A 26,586-nucleotide genomic window follows, 5' to 3' on the forward strand; every position below is an offset into this window, starting at 1 on the left:
ATATTGCACAACCCAAGTAGCAGCAATAAATGTTTGCAATAAAATAGCTAGTGACATGGAACAAAAAGACAACAGCAAAGAAGAGAAAAATCAACCTATAGAACCTAATAATAAATTTGCAGAGTTAAACAAAGGCCTGGTTTATTGCCATTTTGTTTAGTAATTAGGGACAGATAGGCCCTACCTCAAAAGTGAGAAATGACAGAAAAACCCTGAGCTAGAGAAACCTCAGTGGGTCAAAACCTAATGTATATGTAATTGGCAGCAGAGGCCACAGCCTAGCTCAGCTGTTACCATATCTAGGCTTACGAACAGCAAGTTCGTAAATGACAACAAATGACAACACTAAAATACAAAAAAATAATGATGATGACTTCCAGAACATTTGGTAATTTCTATTAATTACCAGGACATTTCTATGACTGGAAAATAACATCTCTACATCTTCAGGTTTTTAAAGGACACGTGGTAACCCTGAAAATGCAATTTCTGAAAGATCATGTCACACTTAAAACTACAATTATAGAAGCTAAAGTTTCATAGGGTACATTATTTTTAAAATAAAAGGCTTTGGTGAGCAGAAGAGTCTTAATAAACCACAATTCTGAACATTATTGTAGATTGGCTTATATATACACACTTAAAAGTCCAGAATTATGCAAATGTTTTTAGGGTTAATACACAGTTACTAAAAGCCTTTAAAAGGTTCCAATTACTTAACACGAGCCCAGTAAAGTAACAAACAAACCTTTCAGTGTTTTTTTGTTCTTTTTCTGGCGTTTTACTTTGGCATCCGCTTTTTCTTTCTGCTCCTCCTGGTCATCCTTTTTTGAACGTTTGCGCTTCTTTTTTGATACAGGCATGCATGACTGATCTTCATTGTCTGCGCCCACAGGGTCCACTTCCACCAAGTCATTGTCCACACACTCATCTTCATCATCAATTGAGCATACACCTGAAATATAAATAGATTTAATGATCATCCAGTTGTTGATTTTTTGTTATCCAATATATTATCACATGTATGTTCAAACACATTCATACAACATCAATCACATACAACACTTGAAGATAAACACCTTTTTTTAAAGTCTTCCTTGGCTTGGATGTTTTCTCACATTGCTTATCCTTTTTGCCTTTACGCTTCTTGGCTGATTGCACATCAGCTTCCTTCAAATTACTGCAGTCTTCATTCTCCTTTTCCAAATCAAAGCTGCCACTGTCCACACTGCACAATTCATCACAATCATTATCACTCATGAAGTCCTCAACAATTTCTTTGGCTTTCTTGCCACCTGCGAAAGACAAAAATAACAATGTCAAAAAAATGCAGTGTGTTCGTTTTTGATGCTTTTACACTTAGAAGTCCACAATCAATTAGCACATTACCTTTGCTTTTGGGTTTTTTTGCTTTACTGGGCTTAACAACCAGTTTTATGGCTTTGCCTTTTTCTTTGTCTTTAGCCAAAATTCTCTTCAGCAGAAAGCTGAAAAACTCTGCATCATATGGCCGCTTTTCTCCTGAATAATTGAAATGTCAGAGCAAAAGACTTTAAATACTGATGAATTGATGAAAGGACAAGCAAATGTACATTAAAGCTGTCTGTCAATCAAGCCTTAAAAGTCACTGAAAAAGCAAGTGTGGTAAATTGTCAACTCAATTTGACACCAACCATGACCACATTTAATTTTTTTTTTCTTTTTTGCAAATGTTTGGGAAATAGTTTTAGTACACTAAAAAGTGTGGTTATGATGTCATCTGAATACAGCAAAAAACATACTGCTTTAAAAGGTCACTAAAATGCAGTACTTAAATCTTATATTTAAACAGAAAATGAGGCGTATAACTGCAAAAAATTATTTTTCTTTTTTCTGTGATGATAATACTTTTTACAAAATTGCAAGTAGGTCATCAGAAAAATCCTATTTAGCAATCAAGACCTGGAGTGCAACTGTGGCTAAAAACTTTAACTTCCTTTAAAAAAGTGTTCTCCAACTTTAACTTCCTTCTGTGTTCTCCACTTGTAATCAGATTGACCAAAAAGATTGTTCCTTTAAAAGGACACATGAATAGATTGACTGACAAGGACAAGTAGAGTGTAAAAAAAAAGGTACAAAAGACTCACTGAATGCTTTATCAACTCGCCATGCGTTCTCTTTCTCCTCCTTTTTAAATTTACTCTTTTAAAAAGGAAACAAACAAACTATGCATTAGAATGATCTAATGTAAAATGTAATCTAAATATCCAAACACTTTCTTTGTCTGTATGCTTGAAGGTGCTACCTTAATTTCTGTTCTGTTACGGTGAGTCAGCAGCTGAGCCATCATGCTGAAGTCTGTTCCTACCATACTGATGGCCAGATAAAACATATCCGTCTCTGTAACGCAAATTACAATGTAAAAGATGCTCTTATTCTTATGTCTCCAAATCTTATGTTCCTACAATCATGAACCAACAGATGTACAGTGCAGAATTCATACCTCTGACAGACCAGTTCTTCACATGGTAATTTTTCCTGAAACTGCTGTATGTTGTAGTAGAGCCTCGTTCAAACAGTAGATTTGTATTGTCGATAACTGTATCAGATGCCCTCTGAACACGCACTGTCAAACTAAACAGCAATAAATTAATTTACTGATCTTTTGCATTATACAAGACTCAAAAAGTTCATGTGTTTCTGTGTGTGCTAAATCATATCTTTTCATTTGTTACCCTGCATAAAATGCATGTAGAGTGAAAGTATCAATAAACATTCGTTATTCAAGAAGCAATGAGTCACATAACAACAAGCGAATGCCAGGGCCTTAAACGCCATCTTAAATCACATGACCTTTTCAAACTTTGAATTCCACTTTGAGCAAAGATCAAACTTGAATGCAAAGGTGAAAGACCACTGTACCTTTCTTCATCCAAAATTAGTGAGCCGTCCTCTGCCACCCTCACTTTAGGAACCAGCATATCATCATCTGCATCATCATCATCCTCATCTGCCATGTATTTCTGCACCCTGAGAGAGAGAGAGAGAGAGAGAGAGAGAGAGAGAGAGAGAGAGAGAGAGAGAGAGAGAGAGAGAGAGATAGAGAGAGGGAGAGAGAGAGGGAGAGAGAGAGGGAGAGAGAGAGAGAGAGAGAGAGAGAGAGAGAGAGAGAGAGAGAGAAATAAAAAGTCAAAACATAAGACAAAATATTGGAATGCAATGATGTTAACACACAAGTTGGACATCTACGCAAACCCTGGGAGTTCCTTACCAAACGTGTGTTTTATAAACTAGCTTTTTAACAACAAAGAAACATTTAAAGAGACCCTGTCATGGGTTTTTGAAAATGACACAGTAACAGCTCTACTGTAAGTGAAGTGACTTAAATCTGAAAGTGCCCCGTGTTTAAAATTATTGATTTATCAATAAGAGTAGACTCAGATTGGTTCAAATGAATCATATTGGAAAGAAATCTTTAGCTGTGTCGGTGTGACATTGTTACAAAACTTAAGCCCCGCCCATATGTTGTGTACAGACCAGGGAAAATTTAACCCCTTGGCCACAAACACTGTAGCAAGATAAAATAAGTAGACAAACACTATAGCAGACCCCTGTTGAATTAAGTTGCACAAACGCTGTGCTCTGAAGTATGAAGGACATTTAGTGTTATTTTTCCTACCCAAAGATGAAACTGTGAAGAGTCAGTGGTTGAAGTTTATTTTTGCAAAAATACCTAAGCTTTATAGCCCCATCCTTGTGCTGTGTTCCTGTGATTTTCATTCCTGTCCAGAGTGCTACAGCAATCTACACACTTACAAAGGGGAATTTGTTGGCTGTTTGTAAAAGGAAGGATCAGAATAGACTATTCATGTAATGGACTTTGTCAGAGCTTGACAGGAACTTTATCAGTACACAGATCATAGGATTAAAATTGTTGCCTCCTTGTATTCTCTAGCTTGCAAAATACATATTTAATTGTGTTTTGTTACTTGTAATCACTCCACAGGGCTTGTACTCTATCTGGTTAACTCTTTATATTTTCATATCGCGTCCAAAGCCACGTTAAAAATGCGATGAGTGCCGATTTCTTTACAGCTTTAAATGAGTTTAAGAGTTTGCGGTCCTTTGTCGTTTGCTGCTGCTATGGCCACCATCAGCTGTTCCTATACACATGTGGCGGTCAAGTTTCAAAATAGTTCAGCTTTTGCCCCTGTATGTATTTATACTGAATGTGTGTCATGGTTAAGAGTAGAGTAATATGCTGGTGTTTAATTGCATTGTTTTAATGCACTCCTGCATTGGGCTCACACATATACTCTGCACTCTGACTGTAATGTATTTTTTATTTATTGCCATGTCAGCAACCAAGGCTATTTTCATGGCCAGAACATTTCAATAATATATAAACAATTAAGAACAACAAACAAGTGAATACACAAGCTAATTAAGATTTTTAGTATTAATACACGATAAGAATTCTAAAATTATTCCTGGTGTCACTTTGTTAAAAATGTCCTTAAGAGCATTCATTTCATAAGTCTTCTGGAATCATTAAAAGCAGGACAGTCCATGTCCAAAATGTGTTTTACAGAAAGGGGAGTTGTGCAGTACAAACATTGAGTGGGGTCTTCATCTTCAAGTAAAAAGGCATGGGTTAATCTTGTATGTTCTCTGAACTCTGACTACTTCAACAATGTTGATAAGCCGGGGTGGGTGATTCTTTCAGTCTCGCGCTGAACACAGTCAACCAATCGGACAGACTGAGTCATTGGACCAATCAGTGCAGATTAGCAACTCGCTAAGGAGGGGTTTAAGAACAAATGAATCGCTGAACAAATCATATGGGAGTCGCTGGGATACTTAGATAAAATAAATGCACATTATAAGACAACAAAAGTGTTTTTTGACCTAGCATGCAAATCAGCCTTTTGTTGGAGGCCCCCACAACCAAAATATGACCTTTTTTAATGTATAATAGAGGCTCTTTAAAAAAATAATAAAGTTCCAAGTTTCAATGCAGTTTTCACTAATAACAGTTCTAAAATAAATAAATAAATAAATAAATAAATAAATAAAAAGAAAATAATAAAAACACAAATACTAGTTTGTCATTTTACATGACATTTTATTACTATAATAATTTTATTGTTATTATGGTTATGATTACGATTATTATTATGATTATTATTGTTAATATTATTATTAATAATATTAGTATTATTATTATTAATAATAATAATAATCATCATCATAATAATTCTAATAAAAATAACAGCAACACAATTATTATTTTAATTCAGAATTGTAGTTATTATAGCTGTAGTTTTGTAGCTACATTAAAGGTATACAAAAACAGGCATTTTACAATTTTAGCTAAATTTCAACTGGTATGCACGGAACTGTTTATTGTTTTCATACACACACACACAAAAAATCAAATAATATAGTTAATAACTACATCATTATTTAATGAATCACAGGCTCTTAATAAAGAGTGCAGTTTTGTCACGACCACCTGAGGTATGTACATTATTTCAGAACAAATGAAACCCATAAAACATGGACACTTCCGGCTCCACTTCACAATATGCACAGAAGTTTAAATAATCTAAAACAAAGTCAATTTCACTTTGCACATTAGATTTGACTTACAAGGGAGATGGAGAAATAGCAGTAGCAGTAGGTGCTGTCTGAACCTCCTCTGTTGAAAGGGAAGACCTGTAACAAAAACACGACCAATGAAATGAAAGAGCTTTTAGAAGTGAACAACCACATATTAAAAGACATTAGTTAGAAAACATTCACTTAGAAAGGAAATTATGTTCAGTATAATAATATACTAGTGATCATGATCACAGTTTGCATACACATGGACAATCCAAAAGTGTTAGTGTGTACAATGTACTATGATGATATTTATTATCAACTTACTTCATAGGATTAGTATCTGGGATGTAATAAATGAAGTCAGCTAAAGTCATTTTATCAGGATCCATCTCATAGACATGTTCGCGCTTATGCCGTCCGCGCCGTTGCTGCATTAGAAGTGGTCCCGCAAAAAAATAAATAAACAAAGCTTAATTTTTGATAGATCACTTATATTCTAACAACCATTATGACTTTCCTAATCCAACCATGTTTAAGTATATTGACTTTACCATTCTTTCCTTTGACCTCTCCATCTTCATCAGTTCTTTCAGTTTGAGGGCCCTTAAGACTCGCTCCTTGTCCGAGAGGATTTTCTCCCTGAGAGGAGAACCAGGTCCATCAACACGTGACAGCTTCACATACGGAGAGAATGTGGAGGGAGCTGGAGCACCTCCTTCTAGGAGTCCAACGTCCTTGCTTTGGATTTTCAGGGGAGATTTGCAGGGCTCTTGATGAGATGATGTGAAGGATGGAGATTCTGGGCAGCCAGAGATGGATAGAAGACATGGTGATGATGGAGGGCAATGGGCTGCTGCAGTAGAGCCAGAAAATTTAGAGTTTTGAGAAACATCTTCACTGATAGCAACTGGGACAGGAGGCTGAGGAAAAGACTTGGGTGCTTGGATAGGGGACGAGGTTTTGGAAGACTCTGATGGAAGAGAAGCAGTTTTGTTAGCCGATGGAGGAGGATCAGCTGTAGAACGGAGTTTGGGTCTGGCCAGGTTTGGGGCGACAGATAATCTGCCCCTCCTCTGAAGTGCTGGAGTTGCAGTTGTCTTGGCACTAGATGGCGCTCTATCTTTACTGTCACTGAAAAAGATAAGCCCTCAATGTCAGATCAGATACCGTTTCATCTCAGGTTTAGCTGCAATCTATTTAGCTACCTTTTACTTTGGACAGTCATGTCATGTGTTACAGAGGAGAAAAAAACACCTCTTCTAGCTCACATATTTAGCTTGCTAGATAGTTCACCCACAAATAAAAAGGTCCCCCATCATTTCCTCACTCAAGCTTCAAAAGATTTTCTTTTTTCATTTAACTGAACACAAAACAAGATATTTAGAAAAATTTTGGAAAAAGCAGACATTTAAATCCACAATAGGAATGAAAAACACTATAAATCAACGACTGTTTTTTTTTTTTTAATTAACATTCTTCAGAATATCTTCCTTTGTGCTCAACAGAAGAAACTCAAACATGTTTGGATGAAATGCAGGATGAGTAAATGTATAATAATGACAAAAAAATTTTAACTATCCCTTTAAATGTTAATTTAGTGACAGTTTTCTTTAAGTAGCTAAGCTGTAAAATATAATCAGAAATCTTAAAGTTCACATTCATAGCCAATATCAATGCAATAGTTAGAAACAGAGCAAGATAAAAGCAGATAATAATAAAAACACAAAGATGAGTCAAGGACTATGTTGAAACCCTGAAGACAGAACTGAAACACATGGAAGAATAAGACAAACACTTGTTTTGCATACAGTGATAGCATTAATTACAATTTATTTCAGAGCTTAAATGTTCTAAAATGGTCAGAATGGTCATCACTATCTATTTTTATATCACTCCTAAATATGTACCTATTTAGCTTGGCATTTTTATATTATTGTAATAGTATTTTCTACTGCTTCATTTTTTAATTTATTCAGTCATTTTTCTTGGCTTATTTTTATGTTTTTATAATCTTTTATTTTACTTTGTCTTTTGTACAGCACTTTGGTCAGTCTTGTGACTGTTTTTAAATATGCTTTATAAATAAATGAACTTGAACTTCTAAAATGTTACAATGTACAACTAGTTTTGTTTCTAATGTAACAGATTTTCAGTTCTGCATTATGGGTTCTAGTATTCATATTCAATTTTAAATGTACTAAAATAATGTAATAGAGCAATTCCAGCATTATGGATGCAACATTTGCAGTAAAAACTCAAAACATAAACTCACATAGAAAGTATGCATTAACATTATTTGAAGCATCTATTAATATTTTCCAAAACAACTCACCACAGAGGCAAGGCATCAGAAAAAATATTATCAATCTATAAATAAGTTTTCTACTTTAAATGAGGAAAATAAACATGCGTTATAGATGTGACCAAAAAAGTATGCGAGTTTGCAGTATACAACATACTTTGTAGAAATTCTGTGAATTGAACTGCACAACCCCCCAAAAATATGCTAATTAAAATGATGAGTCGGCTCACTATAGAAAAAAACATGATTGATTTTATTTTGTTTAATATTTTTGTATTTATAAGGAAAAAGTATCATTATGGATGTGATGTCTCTCCATTATGGATGTGACATATGTGAAATTCCTACTTGTGTGACTTTGGTCAATCAAATATAATAAAACATTGACAAAGACATTTTTGGCTATTTCTAAAGTACTGTAAAATACTTGCTTAAACAAAAATACTTAGAAACGGTTTCCTTATTTTGGTGAAAACTGATTTTTTTTTTCATGGCAAGGTTGACATTTGCATGGAATTGCTCAATAGTTAAGTTAAGGTAACTGTGTCCACGCCAATAGCCTAGTAAATAGTGTGTCCACACATAGCACTGAGGTGCTCACAGCGACCCTTTCTCTTCCCACACTTTCCTGCATGTAAAATCTCTATTGTCCTATAACAATAATTGTGAAAAACCATAAAGAATAACTTTTTTAAAAAAGTTACAGTAACTGCATAGTATAACATTTTTCTAGAAAAGAAAATTTTCACTCCCAAATCATGTATCAATTTGACTGAAAACACAAAAATAATAAATTGTTACAAATTTAAAATAACCACCTTCCATTTCATTATTTTTGAAATTGTATTGATGTAGTAAAACATTATTGCTGCAGTTTTCAAAGGATTTGACTTTTTTAGTCAAAGGATAAAAAAGTAATAATAATTCTAACATGCTGTTGAATAGGTGCTCAATAAATAATTCTTATTATCAATATTGTCAACACTTCTGCTTAACATAATTTGTCAAAAAAAACTTTTAGACTATTAAGTTCAAAAGAACGACATGTCACTTATGATTAGGGTCAGACAGAATCTGTGGACATTATTTGCTATTTCTGCAGATAATTTTGTAAAAACAAATCTGTGGATTTATGCTGAATGATTTTAGAAGTATCATAACTACAAACTTAATATATGAAATCAACAAATAATACATTTTTAACTTTTATTTAATGTTTACAATGCAAATCCAATCAGATCCACTTATTTGGCAAACAAAACATGTCTATCATATAATATATCTACGAAAAGACAGAAAATATTACTTTACAAACTATATTGTAAATAAATCATAAGAACATTTTAATATTACTAATATCACAATAATATTAGTGAAATTAATTTAAAAACTAAATAAATATAAATTTACAGACATTTACGCAAGTAAATAAATAGACTCAATGATGGGCAAAAAAAATCTGTAGATTTCTGTGCGCGCAGATTTAGTGTGGGCCTACTTATGATCAGTTTAAAAGTAGAAATATAAACCTATACCTGACCTTTTGAACAGCAATGTATCAATACTCATATAAATCCTGAATAATTTAATGGTTACAGTTTTTCCCAAGTACCTGAAAGCCCTGTAACCATTTATTAGAGAAACAAAACATGATTTTGTTCATTTTAATGAGCTTACGTGTTCAGTGCCGCTTTCTCAGTAGGAGAGCCAGGAAAGTGTCCATCTCCTATAGCCTCGGCAGACTCTTTCACCTCCGGCTGAGACTGTGGAGGAGGTGACACTGTTTTCTGGGTGTCATCAACAGCTGGGGAGTCCTGGCTGCTCTTGTCCTCTGGAGAAGGTCCAACACTTCGACCCCCTGGCCTGACATTAGGCTTAATACTAATCCTTGCTCTTCTCATCCTTCTTAAATAAATCTGTGATGAAGAGAAGTCATGAATAAGCCAGCATGTCATATATACACGTCTATAGAAGTATGAGATGTCACGTGACTAGATTTGTTGCACTAAGTTACATCAGGACAAACATGTTATACATTACAACTGTGTCACGTGGTCAAGAACGCCTAATCTATTTGGTGGTGGTGGTGGTCAACTGTAGAGTGGCAGCTAAGTTTAGAATCATGCAGTGAACACTAATAAACAAAATAATGAATTAATTTCTGTAGGAGTGTTAATTTTGTGAGTGAATTATAAATGAAAAAAAAGGTTTTAATGATTTGTTATTTTTGTATTTGCGCACACACACACACACACACACACACACTCGACAAACGCCCGTGTGGTGTGGTGAGTCCACGTTGAATTGATTGGCTACTGACAGAAATCATGAAACTGAATTAGAAGCAATAAAGCAGTAAGAGTGCAATGACAACAGAAAAGGATCACGTCTTACTTCAGTTAAAAGCACCGTGAAACCCTGCCTGTGTGACTGTCGCGGTAAAAACTGCTAAAACGCCGCTTCTGCCGGTCGCATGTCTCCACCGCAGTAACTTTGCTTGCGCACCGGCCGGTCTGACAAGCACCACGCCGCTTCAGACCTCCACTCGCACAGCGAAAGGCATTGTGGGTCTTTGTAGTTCTACCGTTTATCCCATCGTCTCGGTTGTCTAGATAAAAACTACAATACCCAGCAGCTTCAGAAAGTCAGCTGTGACTGATAGTACACACGTGGAGCAACACTGACTGAAAGCATGAGAGAAATGTGCACCGCTATAAGATTACGTTTTTATAAATGTTTTAAGATGTTCATCAAAGGACTGTAAAGGTGTTTAATTCAATTATAAATGCAAAACATCAAAAGATTGTGGGGATCATCTACATGTGTGTGTGTGTGTGTGTATGTATGTATGTAAATGTATGTATATATACAATTATTATTTTTTCTTCTTACTGAACCAAAGACTTTTTGCTTTGTCAAATTCAGATGGTCAAATGTTTTGCCCCAACATAAATCTGAGATCAATAACTATTAGCTTAACCAGTGATTCAGAAGTGGGTGAAGTTTAATTGCATTTGATATTTCTGATATATATATATATATATATATATATATATATATATATATATATATATATATATATATATATATATATATATATATATATATATGTATATACATATATATATATATATATATATATATATATATATATATATATATATATATATATATATATATATGTATATATATATATATATATGTATATATATATATATATATATATATATATATGTATATACATATATATGTATATATATATATATATATATATATATATATATATATATATATATATATATATATATATATATATGTATGTATGTATATGTATAACCCCAATTTTTTAAGGCAAAAAATGCTGATTAAGGATGGAACTGTCCATGAATCTGCTGTATTAGCAATTAAAATTACTTATCTAGTTAGCGTTAGCTTGTTGCTAATGCTAAAGCCGTTTCCCCTGCAGTGTTTCATTTGTGACGTCTTGGCATAATGTTAACTTAACATTAACGACCACAATTTGCATATTATAAGTTGTGTATTTGCCAAATGAGCACTGCTACACTGCACACAAACCCCACTGTATTTTTTGTAAAATCAGTTTCTATTCTGTTCTACTCAATTAATTTGAAATTAAAATGTTAACCTTTTTTAATTATTTATTTTTATTGTTGTGATTATGTTTATGATAGTTTTGCATTCTTTATGTAAAGCACTTTGAATTGCCATTGTGTCTAAAATGTGCTACAGCATAAATAAACTTGCCTGGCAGTGTCATGTATTGGATAAAATGACAGAAAAAATGGATATAATATTTTTTTAGTAAAGCTAAATGCCAAGTACAAAAAACTTCACATATTAAGCAATTTGGCTTTCAAAATGAGTGCTTATGAAAATACTAATGTCACATTATCAATCACAGGCAAAGGAATGAAAAAGAAATGATTGAGAAACAGGCAGGGCAGGGTCAGTCAGATGTACAGTGTCAGGTAAGGGTGTTGTGCTTTATTAAAGGGATAATGACAATTCTTTTGGGGAGTGAACAATTTTTTTATTTTTGGAAGAAATTTTATATTTATTGTCCCCCTCTACTGTTTAATCAGATTTACGCCCATGCTTGCCACGACAAAAAATTCAGTTTTCACCAAACTACCAAAACCGTTTCTAGGTTTTTTGTGCAAGCCGGTATTTTACAATAATTTAGAAATACTCAAAATGTCTCTGTCAATGTTTTTTGAACAATTTTATTTGATTTACCAAAGTCACAGGAGTGGCAATTTCACATCTGTCACATAGCCTACATAACGGAGAGATGTCACATCAATAGCAAAGCGTTTCCCTTATGAATGCAAAATATAAAATAAAATAAAATCATTCACGTATAGAGAGCCAACTCGAATCCTTTTGATTTGCATTATTTCTTTTGGATTGTGCAGTTTAATTCACAGAATTCTACAAAGTATGTTGTATGCATATTCACAGACTTTTTTGGTCACATTCATAAGGCATGTTTATTTTCCTCATTTAAAGTACAAAACATGCTTAAAGTGATATTTTTCTGATCCCATAATTCTGTGGTCAGTTCTTTTTGAAAATTGAAACAGATGTTTTAATATAATATCAACATTTACTTTCTTTGTGTAGATTGTTTCGGGTTTTTTACTGCAAATGTCACATCCGCTGGAATTGCTGAATTTTTTATAATAAGGGAATTATGAATGAAATTCAAGACCTATTATACAGTGTAAAATATACTGTTTCTGACTATTTTCTTTATAGTTTGAGTTATTAATTATCGGAATACTACTTGGTATCGTGATACTTCAGCTGGTATAGAATTGTAAAATTAATTAATAGTATCGCGACAAACCTACTACAAAATGTTTATTACTGTGATTCCACATAGTTTCTTAACCTTATGAGCATATACATGAGTCAAACTCTCAGTTAGATACATTTTATAACCATTAAACTCAACCCAAGCTTTAATATATGAAACAGGAGACTAGTTTTATTCATCCAGTCCTCACTTTATTGTGAAGCAGACATTACCGGTCTTCCAGACTTGAATACAAAGTTTGTAAAAGATAAATAAGACAGTTCTGAATCTATTCCCACTAACTAAAATTCCAGTTTATTGCAGCGACTACATCTTGAAAACACCTTAGTTCTATATCATACAAGGTAGAGATGGCATAGTGCATAACAGAGCAGATATTTATATATGTACACACACACACACACACACGATTCACATAGTTCACTCTGACAAGGCTTCAACATCCAGTACAGTCAGTACAGTACACACGTTCCTGTTTTTATTTTTGCAAAATCATAAATCCACTGAGATGAACACATATCCGTTACACTGTTAAGCCTCACAATATCATTTGCTTGTCCACTTAATTTTCTCTTGTGGGAAATGATTATATTCCCAACTATCAATTAGCAGTGTTGTAAAATCTCACCAATGATCAGACAGACACATCAAAATGCTTATATCAAGTATTACCTGAAGCATTCTGGATGATCACGTAAAAAAGGCTTTAAAATACACAAGCATCGTCCTCCTACACCATGAATACAAAGTATTTATATCTGCAGCACCACTGACAACATGCCAGTGGTTGCAATTAAAGACTAATCATTTGAGACAATGTCAAATCAATACCAAAACAGAAATTTTAACCTGATGAAACGTCACAAATAACAGAACACTGAATGCGGATGCAATAAAATAACATCTCGCAAGGGGATTCATTCAGCTCAAATATAAACTGATTCGAGTCGTTGTTATTATTTTCTTTGTAATGAACGTGTCAGTACAGTTTGTATCATGTGGTCATCAGTATAGAGGACACCATCAGATGTTGATTGCACAATCATATTAAAGTATACAGACAGATATTATATACACATCATCTCGCCACTGTCCCATCATGTCAGCTTGGGTTTGGAACAATCCTATTTAAATGGTTAGTTCACCAAAAATGAGAACAATCGTATTCATTTAATTAATTAATTACTCTGCTGCACATGTTCTGGACATGTCCAAAGCTTTACATATACTGAATTATTATGAGACCTTTTCTGTGGCATTTGGGGTGGTAGTAGAGCCATCACCATTTCTTGCGTAGTTCGGGGTGGCCCCTGAAAACGCTCCTCTCAATATAAGACAAATTCAAATGTTAGCCTTTTGTTCTCCTGCTAGAAGACAGATATTGTTATCTATTCCACCAACAGGTAATCACTGGATAAGAGAAGTGATGTCTCATCTTAAGTTGAAGAAAATAAGGCATACTATCAAAGGGTCTGTTGTGATGTAAATGGACGCACACAACATGACAATATGAGAAAAAAGGAACTAGTGTCATATTTTCTTGTCATGTTTTCATCGTTTATTTTCTATAAAAGCTTTAGCGAGAGTTCTGACAGGAAGATTGAGATGTCACGTCATTCATATTAATTATCTCGTCCGCCTATAACAACCAAGCAAGCTATATGCAAGCCCATCTAAACAATCGCTGTACTCAGGTGACGTTGCGGAAGTTTCCCTCTATCCTCTCCATCACCACCACCACCAGGTCGGCCTCGTCTCCACTCAGGGGGATGGCTTCGCCCTGCATTCATCTTCAGGTAGGATCTGCCAGCTCATCCAGAGTTCTGCACTATAGACGGGGCTTACGCCAAAGGACTTTATGAAAGGACCGTAACAAACTGACATTTATGCAAACAATTCACAATAAATGTTTAAACGTTTATCTGCCTCCTAAAGTCTTTCTGGTAGAACTGAACGTTTGATTACATATTGTTCCTAGATCTGGTGTTCTGGGAAAGGGGTACTTCATTTTTGTTTGCTCTGTATAACAGAAAAAACAAAAACTTTGAACAAAAAAGCATTCTTGGAGCTTCATATGATTATTTTTGAACCACTGAAATCGATGTTTTGACAGTATTTCTTTTTCACTACGTTGAATTTCTTGGAACCATTGCTGTCTATGGAGGATGAGGGAGCTCTCTAGGCCTGTCACAATAATCAATGTTTTGATTTATCATGCAATACTTGGAGATGACCTCAATTACTTTTACCCTTGCAATATGTATTTACAAATTCACAAATAATGTTAAAGCAATTTTACACTGACATTTACATTCCACCTACCCAGTGTCAAACTTTATATTTGGACATTTACCTAACAGGACATTTAATAGTGTATATACAATAGGACATTTACCTTTTTAACATCAAATTATATAATCTAAATAATTTAAAAAAATGTTAAGCATTTTAAAGCATTTATGGCTATATGCATTATTATGCTGTAATATAAATTTATATATAATAATAATGATATAATATAATTATATCATTAGATAGTCAGTGGCATAAATCCATCTCAAAATGACAATAATATTGCTTATTGCAGCAATTTCTATTACAATATATTGCACAACAAAAATTCCTTATTGTGACAGGCCTGGAGCTCTTTGATTTCATTTAAAATATCTTAAATTTGTGTTCTGAAGATGAATAAATGTCTCAAGAGTTTGGAACGACTTGAGTTTAAATAATTAATAGCACGTTTTAAATGTTTGAGTGAACTAACCCTTTAAACTGGATTTAAACAAACAAACAAAAACATGGAATTTGTTCATCTGTCAAAAGTAGTGACCAATCGCATGCCCTAAAGCTTTCGATAAATGTGGAAGAGTAAACACAAAGTCAATATATAATACTGCAATATAGAAAAAGTCCTCAAAGGAGACGTGACTAAATTGTTTCTGAGTGCTTTTAGTGCAGAAAACAAAACCACTCCATGAATGACCATGTTGTCATTCACAGGCAAACTGCAGTGAAATCCGTGTTTTAGCAGGAAACCATAACTGGATGATGGTTTCTTTTCAGCCTGTCCTCAACCAACATACAGATGTGATGCTGGTTTATAAAAGCTGGAGGTTTGCAGACGCTTGATTTGGCTGTGACATCAGAGCTAAGAGACCTGCTCTTCAACGGGATGCACTTTAGTGGAAAAGCTACATAAAACCGGTGCTGCTGTATCCAAAACATTATAAAGCTGTAAGAAACATCTGGGATGGAATTGCTTTTGCATAATTTCTTGTTCAATGATTCTTTTAGTTTGGACCCTATGGAGTCATCAGGGTGAACGGCTATCATGCAAATGGGTTTCCAAATGGGTCTCTGAAAGAATCTAAGCCCACTGCTTTTATGGGAGGAGCGCTCTGTTAAAGTAAAGAAGAAAAGAGATGTTAAAGGGTGAGTTCACCCCCAAAATATCCCTATCATTTATTAGAATTTATTTATTCTTTTAAACACAAAACAAGATATTCTGAAGAATGTAAGAAAAAAGCAGACAATCACTCTCATAGTAGAAACAATAATACTATTGAAGTCAGTGGCTGCTTTTCTTCAGTATATCTTCATTTGTGTTGAACAGAAGAAAGAAATTACAACAACACAAAATAATGCTATGTCATAAAATGATTGAGATTTGCTTGTATGGATGCATTATACGTACAGTTGCAGGTACAGATGTGCCAAACGGATCTTTTCCATAGGAGTTGTCGAATGGGTTCTGACCTCCAATTTTCAATGGCTCTATAGTGACAAAAATCAGTCATGTTAAGCTTCCATTTCTTGTTTCTTAAAACATTTCTTGCCATCCCAAATCTCACGATATGATATATTTGTTTGAAGTACACCTAGAATTTTAAGTTATTTCAATAATATCACATTTTCAAGGTTCTCTGTTTATTTTTTTCCTACAATTTCTTTTTAACATACGGGTCTGGGTATGGGCAGCACATTTACAGGTCTCTTCAGGTCAGTTACAACTTTTTGGACTCGCGAAGAACTCTAAAAAAAAGTTTAGACAATTTTTTCCCTCAATTTCTGTTTAACAGAGAGCGGATTTTTTCAACAGATTTCTAAACATGATAGTTTTAATAACTCATCTCTAATAACTGATTTATTTCATCTTTGTCATGATAACAGTAAATAATATTTGATTAGATATTTTTCAAGACACTTCTATAGAGCTTTAAGTGACATTTAAGGGCTTAACTAGGTTAATTAGGTTAACTAGGCAGGTTAGGGGAATTAGGCCAGTTATTGTATAACAGTGGTTTGTTCTGTGTAGACTATCAAAAATAGAGCTTAAAGGGGCTAATAATATTGACCCTAAAATGGGTTTTAAAAAATTATAAGCTGCTTTTATTTTAACTGAAATAAATCAAATAAAACTTTCTCCAGAAGAAAAATTTTCTTGTTGCCTTAGTCTCTTTATTAATCCGGGGTCGCCACAGAATGAACCACCAACTATTCTGGCATATGTTTTAGGCAAAAGATACCCTTTCAGCTGCAACCCAGTACTGGGAAGCACCCATACACTCTCACTTCACACATGCACTCATACAACACAGCCAATTTAGCTTGTCCAATAAACTTATAGCACATGTCTTTGAACTGTGGGGGATACCAGAGTAAACATGGAGAGAACATGCAAACTCCACACAGTAAATAATATTAAATATTATTATTTCTATTATTCATTCATTCAATCATTCATTTTTTCCATTATTATTGTAATTACTATTATTTAAAAATTTACACTTTCTCTGCTAATCAGAATTTATACCTTTACATTGTCATAAACAATTATTTTTTTATAATTTCTTGACAATTAGTTCCTCAACATAAGATAAATGTTCCTCAGCTGAAAAACTGATCATTCTTTAAATTATATATTATAAAATATTTTAATATGACTCTGTTTCTCTAAATTGATTTATACAGAACAGTTGAATTTATTTACAGTACTTAAGTCAAGCATACTGCCATATAAGTATTTGAAATCAAACTACCTAAAAATTGAAAAGAAAACCCTTGTTTTACATTTTCCTTAGAAAAGTTTCACAGTGGACAAAAGCTTCTGCCTGTTAATATGTTAATATGCTAATATTTATATCAAAAATTATTTTTCCAACAGTGTAAAGTGTAAGTGTAAAACCTGCAGTAACACAGATGTGTTGAGCTGACAACAGGTTTATGCATGCTAAAACTTGCTAAACACTATCACGCATAAAAATGTGTGATAAAGTGAACTTGGCATGTGTTGCATTCCCTCGCCCATTAAGCAAACACCCAAAGCAGACCAAATGGATGGGATTCTTTAGTAGAACGGGTGATTTTAAAACAAAAATACAGCAACAACATCTGCTCACCTTTCCTTGCTGGCACATTTGGTGGCTTGGCCATCTGGAAATCCTTAAACATGTCCTTGATATCTCTCTTCTCCTTTTCTCCTAGAGGATCCAAGTCAACAAAAGCGTTACTGTCCACCTTTGGAGCTTCTTTGGTGGCCACTGGCCGCGGGGGAACCAGTGGAGGAGGACTGGAGCTCTGCTGTCCATCTGGAAATACGCTGCTTTGGAATGGGTTTCCCAGAGTTGGATGAGGGCTCCAAGAACCATTGGATCCATTGGAAACTGGGGCGGCACTCCATGATGGAAGCTGTTGGGAAACGGTGGAGGATCCAAAACCTGCAGGAGCATTTGCCCAGACAGAGCCAGGAGAAGAGGAGAAGACTGGAGCCTGAGTGAAGGGCTGGGAGACGCTGAAGATAGAAGCGAGCGGCTGATTCCACAGAGAAGATCCTGATGGAGCTTGAAGAGACAAGCCTTCTGAAAAAAACATTAAAAAGACAAGTATTAAAAACCTGCACATCTTCAGTTTTCCTCTTAAAAGGGACCTATTGTGGTAAAATTATTTTTATAAAAGGTTTAAACACAGTCGTATAACAACAATCTGTGAATATAACCAGCTTCTAATGGTACAATTTTTATTATTATTTTTTTATAGTCACGCTTGATAAATCTGCAGAAACACTTTGATTGACATTCTCCTTTTGTACATGTCATGAGAGCGGGAAAGCCTTGCCCATTAGTGATAATCTTAACCTCATTAGTACAGGACATTAGTCTTATTTTTGAATCTGCCACTATGCTGACACATAGGCATTTGTAGCTCCACTCTCTTTTGAAAAGAGCACAATCTCATTTGAATTTAAAGAGACTGTCACCAAAACAGTACAATTTGAATCAAAGTTTTCTAAAACATAATTTGTGGCGTATTTTGAGCTGAAACTTTACATACAGGGCCCTATCATACACCCGGCACAATGCACGACGCAATAGTTGTTTGCTAATTTCAGCTCGGGGCAAAAGTCATTTTGAGATTTTGCACCACGCTGTTTAAATAGCAAATGCATTTGCGCTCATATGTGCACCCATAGGCGTTCTGGTCTAAAAAAGGAGGTGTGTTAAGGTGCATTGCTGGCGCGTTGCTATTTTGAGGAACTAAAATAGACTGCGCAATAGACCAGCTGAGAGGGAGACTAAGGTCCAGCGCAGAGCGCGTTAGTTGCTTAATACACACAGGATTTACAGTAATACGCAAATATCTTTACAAATGAAAAAGAATTAAAGGATTAAAATATTTCAAAAAATATTATTTTATACATAAATATAAAAACCACTGCCTCCATGTCTTCTTCATTTTTTTTAGTTTATTCATGACAATCTGCTTTTGTATAATGTTATTATTAGAGATAGTATTATTTATTATTTGCATATTTATATTTGTTTAATTCAAAACAAGCTTAGATTTGCCCACCTGTCAGGTTTTGGACCATATAGGTTATAGCACGTGTCTTTGGATATAACACACTTGGTTATTATTGTTCTTTTATTTGTTTGCTGGAGATTAGAACTGAATTTACAAATAGTTTTGAAACAAATCTTTAACAAACTAAATTAATTATGTAGGCTAATGGATGTCTGTGCATACACCTTTCCTTATCTAGGGAAGAGAGTGAATGTGAAAGTAAAGAATGAGGAGGCTCATTCCCTCATTCTCACGCTGTAGATGCTCTGTTTAACTCATTTCTCTCTAGTGAAGTGTTCAGTTTTTCCACTTACAAAGTCTGTCATGTAAATAGCAAATGCGCTATGGCGCAACGCAACTGACTCTTAAAGGGAATGAGAGATGAGACTCTGATTGGTTTATTCTCAAAACACACCAATAACTCATTAAGAGAATGAGCTCGACCCTGTTAGACCATGCACCACAGTATAAAGTGGACTTTTCCGTCCTTAAAATAGCAAAAGTGGATTCTGACACGCCCTTAATGCTTTTGCGCCCTGCGCTTTGGATTTTGCGCCTGGATCGTCAAAATAGAGCCCACACACTCTGGAAATCAGAGACTTCTTTTACTATATATAGCAAGTCCCCTTTCAGACAGGAGTCAAATGAAGCATACTTCTGACTCAAAGAGATATTTTTATATGTTTCAAAGGGCCTAAGTTATATTCACTTGTGTTAAAGCACAAAACTATTCACCATATCATCTACTTTTTGTTAATGTTGTACTACAATACATTAACGTTTAACTTTCCTTTTAAAGCGAATGGATACTTAATACTTAGTTATTTCTTGTCGGATTTATACTGCATGACGAATGATGTTGTGGCAGATACTGTGAAGATACTTTCAATAAATGTTTATGAACTTTTACTGCATTTAATTTTAAAGTATTCTGGTTTATTAAGTATTAGAAAGCACAAGGTTTTATTTAGCACAACAAAAAGGTTTTTTATTTTTTACAAAACTGTAACATTTCGCAATATTACTGTTTTATTATATTTTTCAATAAATAAATCCAGTTATGATGAACAGGAGATATTTAAAAAAAACCTAATTAATTCAAAAATCTTACTAAATGTTTTAAATAGTATGAAACCAGTTTATTAAACATTTTCATAGTAATATTAGTATTATAATTAAAATGAGTAATATTTTATTTAGTGTATATTGACTTACTATTTTTGACAAAGTCTCTATTCATAAGTGTAAATTGTCACTTTTAGTTTAGCATAGCTTAGCATAGATACAGAATAACTACAGTAAGGTTAAGCTTTAAATAATTAAAATTAAATAATTAAATTATTTTTGAGCGAGATGCTAATAGTCTAATCCAATTTGATGCCACAGCCATATCACCCTGCATTCCAAGACCAAGGAAAACTAGGTTGCTGTTGGAAGTGGTCTTAGTGAGGGGGCACTCAACCTGCGCTCTGTACGAGTCCTATGAGACCATAGCACTTCTCGTAAACAGTCAGGATGTAACCCCGGTGTCCTGGCCGAATTCCCTCTATCAGCCCTTATCCATCATGGCCTCCCAATCATCCCCATCCACCGAATTGGCTCTGTCACTATAGCTAGATTGTGGTGAGCGCACTCGCGCCGTTGTTCTGTGGCTGCCGTTGCATCATCTAAGTGGATGCTGCACACTGGTGGTGGTGTGAAAAGACCCCTCTTTTTGATTGTGAAGCACTTTGGGTGTATGGCCATACACAATAAATGTGCTATATAAATACAAGCATTATATTACATTACATTTCAATGTTTAATGCTAAGCTAAAAAAGGTAGAGTATTCCTTTAAACTTTCTATGCATTTATCACAGATTTTTACCGTGATGATGACAACAACTACCAAGATGCCTTCAAAAATCACATCAGTTTATGTATTCGTAATGTATCAAAGTATTTACTGTGAATTGAACCAATGACCTTTGACCTTACTAGTGTGATGCTCTACTGCTGTATGGGATGATTTTTGTGCCAATAAGAATGAACGTAACTTTATAAAACTGAACGTAACTTTCCAAGAAACGATCAAAAATAAGGCACTGCAAAAGAAGAAAATCACAATGAAAACGAAAAAATGAACTCAGTCGAACGAATTTAACATGTTCTTCAAATATGCTTTATTCTTTGTTAATGATTTTCAAACAATCGTTTTCGCGAATCATGGATTTTGAATGCGTTGCCACAGCTTTCGCTTACGCTTCGCAAATTTTCGTTTGCTGTTTTGGCACAAACTTCTCGTGGGGGCGGGCTTAACAGCGATCTACTCTGATTGGCTAATGAGATTTTGATGGACAGTTGCTCTCTAACCTGGAAGCACAGACGGTGACGTCAGTGGAGCGCATATCAAAAAGTTGTTGCGGTGTGCAATACGTCGTGCCTTATGTTAAGTATTATTGTTAGTATTTTACCTACGGTCGGCTCTTTCTAAAGATGGCCTCCCGGGAGAGACACGGAGCGGCATCATCTTCCACCTCATCTTGTCCCTCAGGGCAGCTTGAAGTAAGTTCGTGTTGCTAAAGTAACGTTTATCAATAACATCAATCAAAGTTTTATTCATGTACAGTGTGCAACAGTTCTGGCTTTATTTAACACTTTTATTGTTTAAATGTTGTGTTTAGAAACGTTATACATTTTTGGTTTATTGTGTAAAAACGTTTAATGTATATCAAGATACAGTGTATATATATCAATATAAAATAGATATTGCCTTTTCTTTTAATGCTACTTGGTCAGGACCAAAGACAAGTCACTTTTCCAGGTAGGCACTGAATGATTGCATATAAATTCTAAAGCTTACAGAAAGCTTATCTGATGCCCAAGAGTTCTCTCAGATGCCTAAAGCTGAATGTAAGAAATGCTTTAAATCTATGCCACTACAGATTCTTGCTCTGCACGTGAAGGAATGCAACACTGCTGAATATGAGAAACTTTCAGACTCAGAACCAGAGGTAAGATAAATTGTTTAAATAAACCTAATGAGTATTCTGTAAGATTCATGTGAAAATATGTCAAATGTTTTGTCTATTTCTAGCTGTCCAATCTACCTCCTGATTCACCCGATTTATCTCCTGCTACTGAAGAAAAGGTAATCACCTAGTTGCTTGGCTTTACATTATTCTTACTTCTTTTAATGTGTATTTTACATCATTACATGCTTTTTAATCAACAGAGGCAAAGTGTCCTGTTTGTCTGCAAAGTTTAAGTACCTTTTTTTCTGTAGATAAATAATAAAGGTGTTTTTTTAACATTATCTTAGCTTAGTTGTTGTATTACACTCTCTAGTGCCATACAACACAAATAACAAAGAATTGAAATGGCTCCTACAATGAGTTGAAAATGTACTTGCTGACTGTAGAAATTGTATTTCACAATTTTCTTGTTATTGTTATAGAGTTGCTGGGGAAATATTTGCCGTAAGTCTCACACAAGGTGGTCCAGCTCCACGATATTTACAAGAATGGTGTTACAATTACCTTCCAAGTGGAAACCTTGAAAACATCAAGGTGGATAATGATACTAATAACATGGAATTTATTGATAATAATAATAATAATGGGATAATAACATGGCATTTTCACCACTGATTAAATTGGTATATCTGAAAACAATTTGTAATTCTGTAGTTTATTTCTATTGCCATGTACCTTTTATAAATGTTTCAAGAAAATCTTCAATTCTGTCTAGATCGAGGAGACTTCAGACCTGTCGAAATACAGTGATCAAATAATGAGCTGTGGCTACACTGGCCCTATAAATGAGCAAAACAAGGAGAATATAAAGAGGTATCATGTTATGCATTCCTTAAGTCTATATTCTAAACAATGTGAGTTTAATAATGAGATTGTAAAACAATGTTTGTTTCTGTTCTATAAAAAGCAATTGCAATGCATGCCGCTGCTCGACGGACTCGTATGCTTCAACAGCTCCGTGAGGGTCTCCAACTTTACCGTCTAGTGGATATCATGGAGAAGAACAAAGAAGTTTGCCGTAGCCACTTTGTTTTTGAAGGTGGCAATGATCAGGTGAGGTGCATAACTTTTGTAAAAAATGTTGAAGCAGTGGTTCTCATTTCAGGTCTTGGGGGCCAACTGCTCTGGGCTGCGTTTCCCAAAAGCATTGTAAGTTGATAGTAGAACCAATGTTACCAATGGAGCTATGATCAACTTGGTTTTGTAATACTTTTGGAAAACACAGCCCAGCACAATTTGTATTTTTTTTTTAACGCACCTGATTCAGGTCATGAGCTTGTTATAAGACCACTCTGTGAACTAAACCAAGTGTGTCAGATGAAAGAAACATACAAAATGTGCAGTGGGTTTGCAAAACTGGAATTGAGAACCACTGTGTTAGAGAAAATTTTTGTGTGCTGCATACAGAATGCTCTTTAGATGATGTCTTTTTTTCCCCCTCTTAACTTACCTTGTCATCTTTCTTGTTTTTCCAGGTGGACTCTCAATACATCGTATCACATCTTGACCCCAAAATGAGTGAGAGTGGCACTCTAAAGCACAGCAAAGAAATGCAAATCTTGAATAACTTCCAGGATTTTCTTATGGAACTCGAAGGTAAGTTTGTTGTTATTCCAAAACGTTTGAAAGGCAGATGCCTATTTTTAGAGCTTAAATACATAATGTATATTTACTGCCCTAGATGGAGATCCTGAGGATGAGGAGGCACTTTGTGTGTCAAAAGTAATGCAGTGGCTGTCTGGTCAAGCACACGTGCATTTGCTTCTTTCAGAAAGACAAGCTTTTAAAATCACTGTTCTATTTGACCATACATGCATGGAACGTATGCCAGACCACAGAATTTGCTACCCTGTGGACAGTGCATGGACCCAGACAATCACATTTCCCACTGCACATTCAACAAGTTTAAATCAATTTAAAGAAAACATGAGAATTGCAGTGCAATAGGGAGCTTACTTTTACAGGGTTTAGAACAGATTTGTTAATACACTTCTTTGTCCTTTTAATTGGACTTGGAGCTTTTGAAACAAGAGAGAGACACTATACTTTGTCATTTGTTTTATTTTTGAAAGAGTGGCTTATAAGATTTCAAAACATTGCTATGACATTAGTTTTACATAAACATTACATGTGTATTCTTGTGAATTAAATTTCTGATGGAACTACATGTGTTTTTGTAAGTTTTTCTTGGCAAGGTTTTAAATTTGCACAACATTATGAAGTTAGTTTTGCCTAAATGTTCCATGTGTATTCCTGTAAATTCAATTTCTGATGGAACTACATGTGTTTTTGTATGTTTTCCTTGTTAGAGGTGAAATTTTAAAGCAGTCTTTGAATAATATCAAGTGACTGGACATACAGTAGAGCTCTCAGTTATTCAATGATGATGTCAAGGCATCAAAAAATCTCTGCAGAACAGCAAGGCTCTGTTTAGATATAGGGCATTGGATCTCTGGAACCACCACACCATCTTCTGGGTCAGTATCAGTTTGCTGTTGACACAAACGCTCCAATGTCTGCAAAATCAAAGAAACATTAAGTAGGTGAAAGTTTTCAGCTCTTTTGAAATAATGTCAATAACTTTTTATGTTCAAATCTGGTATTAAGATGTGTTTTCAATTTATACCCATCACAAGTGATTAAGTTAGGCACATTTACAAAGAAGTCTGCTACCATGCTTCTGAAGCGCTTTTGTTATAATAAAGACATTACATTAAATACCTTAAGATCCACACAAAAATAATTTTAAATCTTTAAGAAATAAGGGTGATAAAATTAAGAATTTTAGAGATGAATAAAGAATACCTCTACTTCTGGCTCAATCACTGGTGTCTGCAACTTTCCTATGTTTCAAAGCTGATTTGGTAAAAGATATCTTTCGGTTATGATAGGATGGTTGTTCCAGCTCATAATGAAGCACTTCAGGTCAGATTTCAGCCATGGAAGAATTGTGTAGTGCACACAAAAGAGGTGTAATTCATTTGATAAATCAAGCACTCCATCTACCATTGCATGCAGGATTTCATAATATTTTGAAGTGACAGCTGACCAAACATCACACCACAGGCGCTCAATTTAAAAAAAAAAAAAAAAAGATTTTTGTTTAGTATGCTTACAAAACAGCAAACAGACTATGGTATAATGTAATGCCACACATTAACATGTTCGAAAAAATGTTACCAAGCTAGTGGTTGTTGGACCCCAACAAAAATAACTTAAAATAGCACCTTTGATTGTGAACGCTTTTTCCGGCATTGAAGCTACCTCGACCAGTTCCTCGTACTGAGAACATGCAACGCGCAATGTCCACGTTTTCAACTCCCTGGTCACCAAGTACTCTGGAAAAGATTTAGGGAATATTCATTCAAAGTTAGGTTTCATTCAAAGAAATATTTGCAACTGTATATTAAAGTCATTAGCTTTGAAAATGTATAAACATAGGTCACTTTTCGTAAAGACAGAACACTGCAAGATTTAAAAATACCATAACTCACATTTGTGAAGAATTCAATATATCATAACACATAATTTGCTTTGTGCAAATATAGTACCACACACTGATATCACACAACATGTAGTTAAGATGTTGACTCTAAAAAAGACTTTAAGATATTACATAAACGACACGTATTAACAGTGTTCTTACCTTGAAGGCTACCCATGTTTGTGAACACCCTCCAGGACAAACAAGAAAGCAATTGATGCCTTGTTGTTTTCAGCAGCATCAAGGTATAGGATCTATAAAATAAGGGGTTCAGGAGAAACAATTAAATATATATTTAAAAAAAAAATCACTTTAAACATACATTGTACAGACCAGTGTTGCAAGCAGTATCACATATCTATTTTGCCCAGTTTCTCAGACAAGACTTAAGCCTTGTCCTAGATTTCTCTCTTCTGCTGATCATTAAAGAAGATATTTTTAAGAATGTTGCAAACCAAACAGTTGACAGCAGCCACTGATTTTCAGAGTAGCTCCTGTAGATCTGTAAGCTTTAGA

The 26,586-nt window shown here is 34.5% G+C and overlaps 3 protein-coding genes across 36 annotated transcripts in view; 1 reads left to right on the plus strand and 2 right to left on the minus strand.

Moving 5' to 3' along the window:
* The window catches only part of bdp1 (BDP1 general transcription factor IIIB subunit), a 35,179-nt gene extending 24,730 nt beyond the window's left edge, over positions 1-10,449 (minus strand). For all 8 annotated transcript variants that reach the window (XM_073951362.1, XM_073951361.1, XM_073951360.1 and 5 more), the window contains exons 1-12: positions 10,283-10,449; positions 9,566-9,804; positions 6,138-6,717; positions 5,911-6,014; positions 5,632-5,697; positions 2,902-3,009; positions 2,483-2,613; positions 2,285-2,379; positions 2,127-2,181; positions 1,390-1,521; positions 1,080-1,295; positions 749-955 (exon numbers count right to left, since the gene is read on the minus strand). In XM_073951362.1, coding sequence (XP_073807463.1) covers positions 749-955; positions 1,080-1,295; positions 1,390-1,521; positions 2,127-2,181; positions 2,285-2,379; positions 2,483-2,613; positions 2,902-3,009; positions 5,632-5,697; positions 5,911-6,014; positions 6,138-6,717; positions 9,566-9,789 — 1,918 coding nt within the window. In that variant the 5' untranslated portion in view covers positions 9,790-9,804; positions 10,283-10,449. The remainder of the gene's footprint in view (positions 1-748; positions 956-1,079; positions 1,296-1,389; positions 1,522-2,126; positions 2,182-2,284; positions 2,380-2,482; positions 2,614-2,901; positions 3,010-5,631; positions 5,698-5,910; positions 6,015-6,137; positions 6,718-9,565; positions 9,805-10,282) is intronic.
* Positions 10,450-15,660: 5,211 nt separating this feature from the next.
* The window catches only part of si:ch211-204c21.1, a 71,041-nt gene continuing 60,115 nt past the window's right edge, over positions 15,661-26,586 (minus strand). For 7 of the 19 annotated variants that reach the window (XR_012406309.1, XR_012406305.1, XR_012406307.1 and 4 more), the window contains 4 exons: positions 26,233-26,324; positions 25,814-25,924; positions 25,392-25,505; positions 24,632-25,102 (listed from right to left, as the gene is read on the minus strand). Coding sequence is in view for 9 of the 19 variants with exons in the window: in XM_073951366.1 (XP_073807467.1) it covers positions 25,405-25,505; positions 25,814-25,924; positions 26,233-26,324 (304 nt within the window). In the remaining 10 variants the exon portion in view is untranslated. Of the gene's footprint in view, positions 16,130-16,425; positions 16,506-18,130; positions 18,590-24,631; positions 25,103-25,391; positions 25,506-25,813; positions 25,925-26,232; positions 26,325-26,586 lie in introns of those variants that run through there. The other 12 variants (XR_012406310.1, XR_012406306.1, XR_012406308.1 and 9 more) reach the window with 3 other exon arrangements.
* On the plus strand, positions 21,933-24,746 carry zgc:112966. Of its 9 annotated transcripts, XM_073950333.1 has the most exons (9): positions 21,948-22,116; positions 22,351-22,375; positions 22,497-22,565; positions 22,649-22,702; positions 23,009-23,120; positions 23,302-23,399; positions 23,494-23,639; positions 24,062-24,182; positions 24,268-24,746. In XM_073950333.1, the coding sequence occupies exons 3-7, from the start codon at positions 22,537-22,539 to the stop codon at positions 23,546-23,548; spliced, it is 348 nt and encodes a 115-aa protein (XP_073806434.1). In that variant the 5' UTR covers positions 21,948-22,116; positions 22,351-22,375; positions 22,497-22,536; the 3' UTR covers positions 23,549-23,639; positions 24,062-24,182; positions 24,268-24,746.

The sequence above is a fragment of the Danio rerio genome, chromosome 5, assembly GCF_049306965.1.
Source record: "Danio rerio strain Tuebingen ecotype United States chromosome 5, GRCz12tu, whole genome shotgun sequence".
In the NCBI taxonomy this organism is placed as follows: domain Eukaryota; kingdom Metazoa; phylum Chordata; class Actinopteri; order Cypriniformes; family Danionidae; genus Danio; species Danio rerio.

Excerpts from the sequence above, each read along its gene's own strand:
- zgc:112966 (XM_073950331.1), top strand. The coding sequence starts at position 23,502 with ATGCATGCCGCTGCTCGACGGACTCGTATGCTTCAACAGCTCCGTGAG. Across the intron at positions 23,640-24,061 it reads TTGAAGGTGGCAATGATCAG|GTGGACTCTCAATACATCGT; the intron begins GTGAGGTGCATA and ends TTGTTTTTCCAG. Across the intron at positions 24,183-24,267 it reads TTTTCTTATGGAACTCGAAG|ATGGAGATCCTGAGGATGAG; the intron begins GTAAGTTTGTTG and ends TTACTGCCCTAG.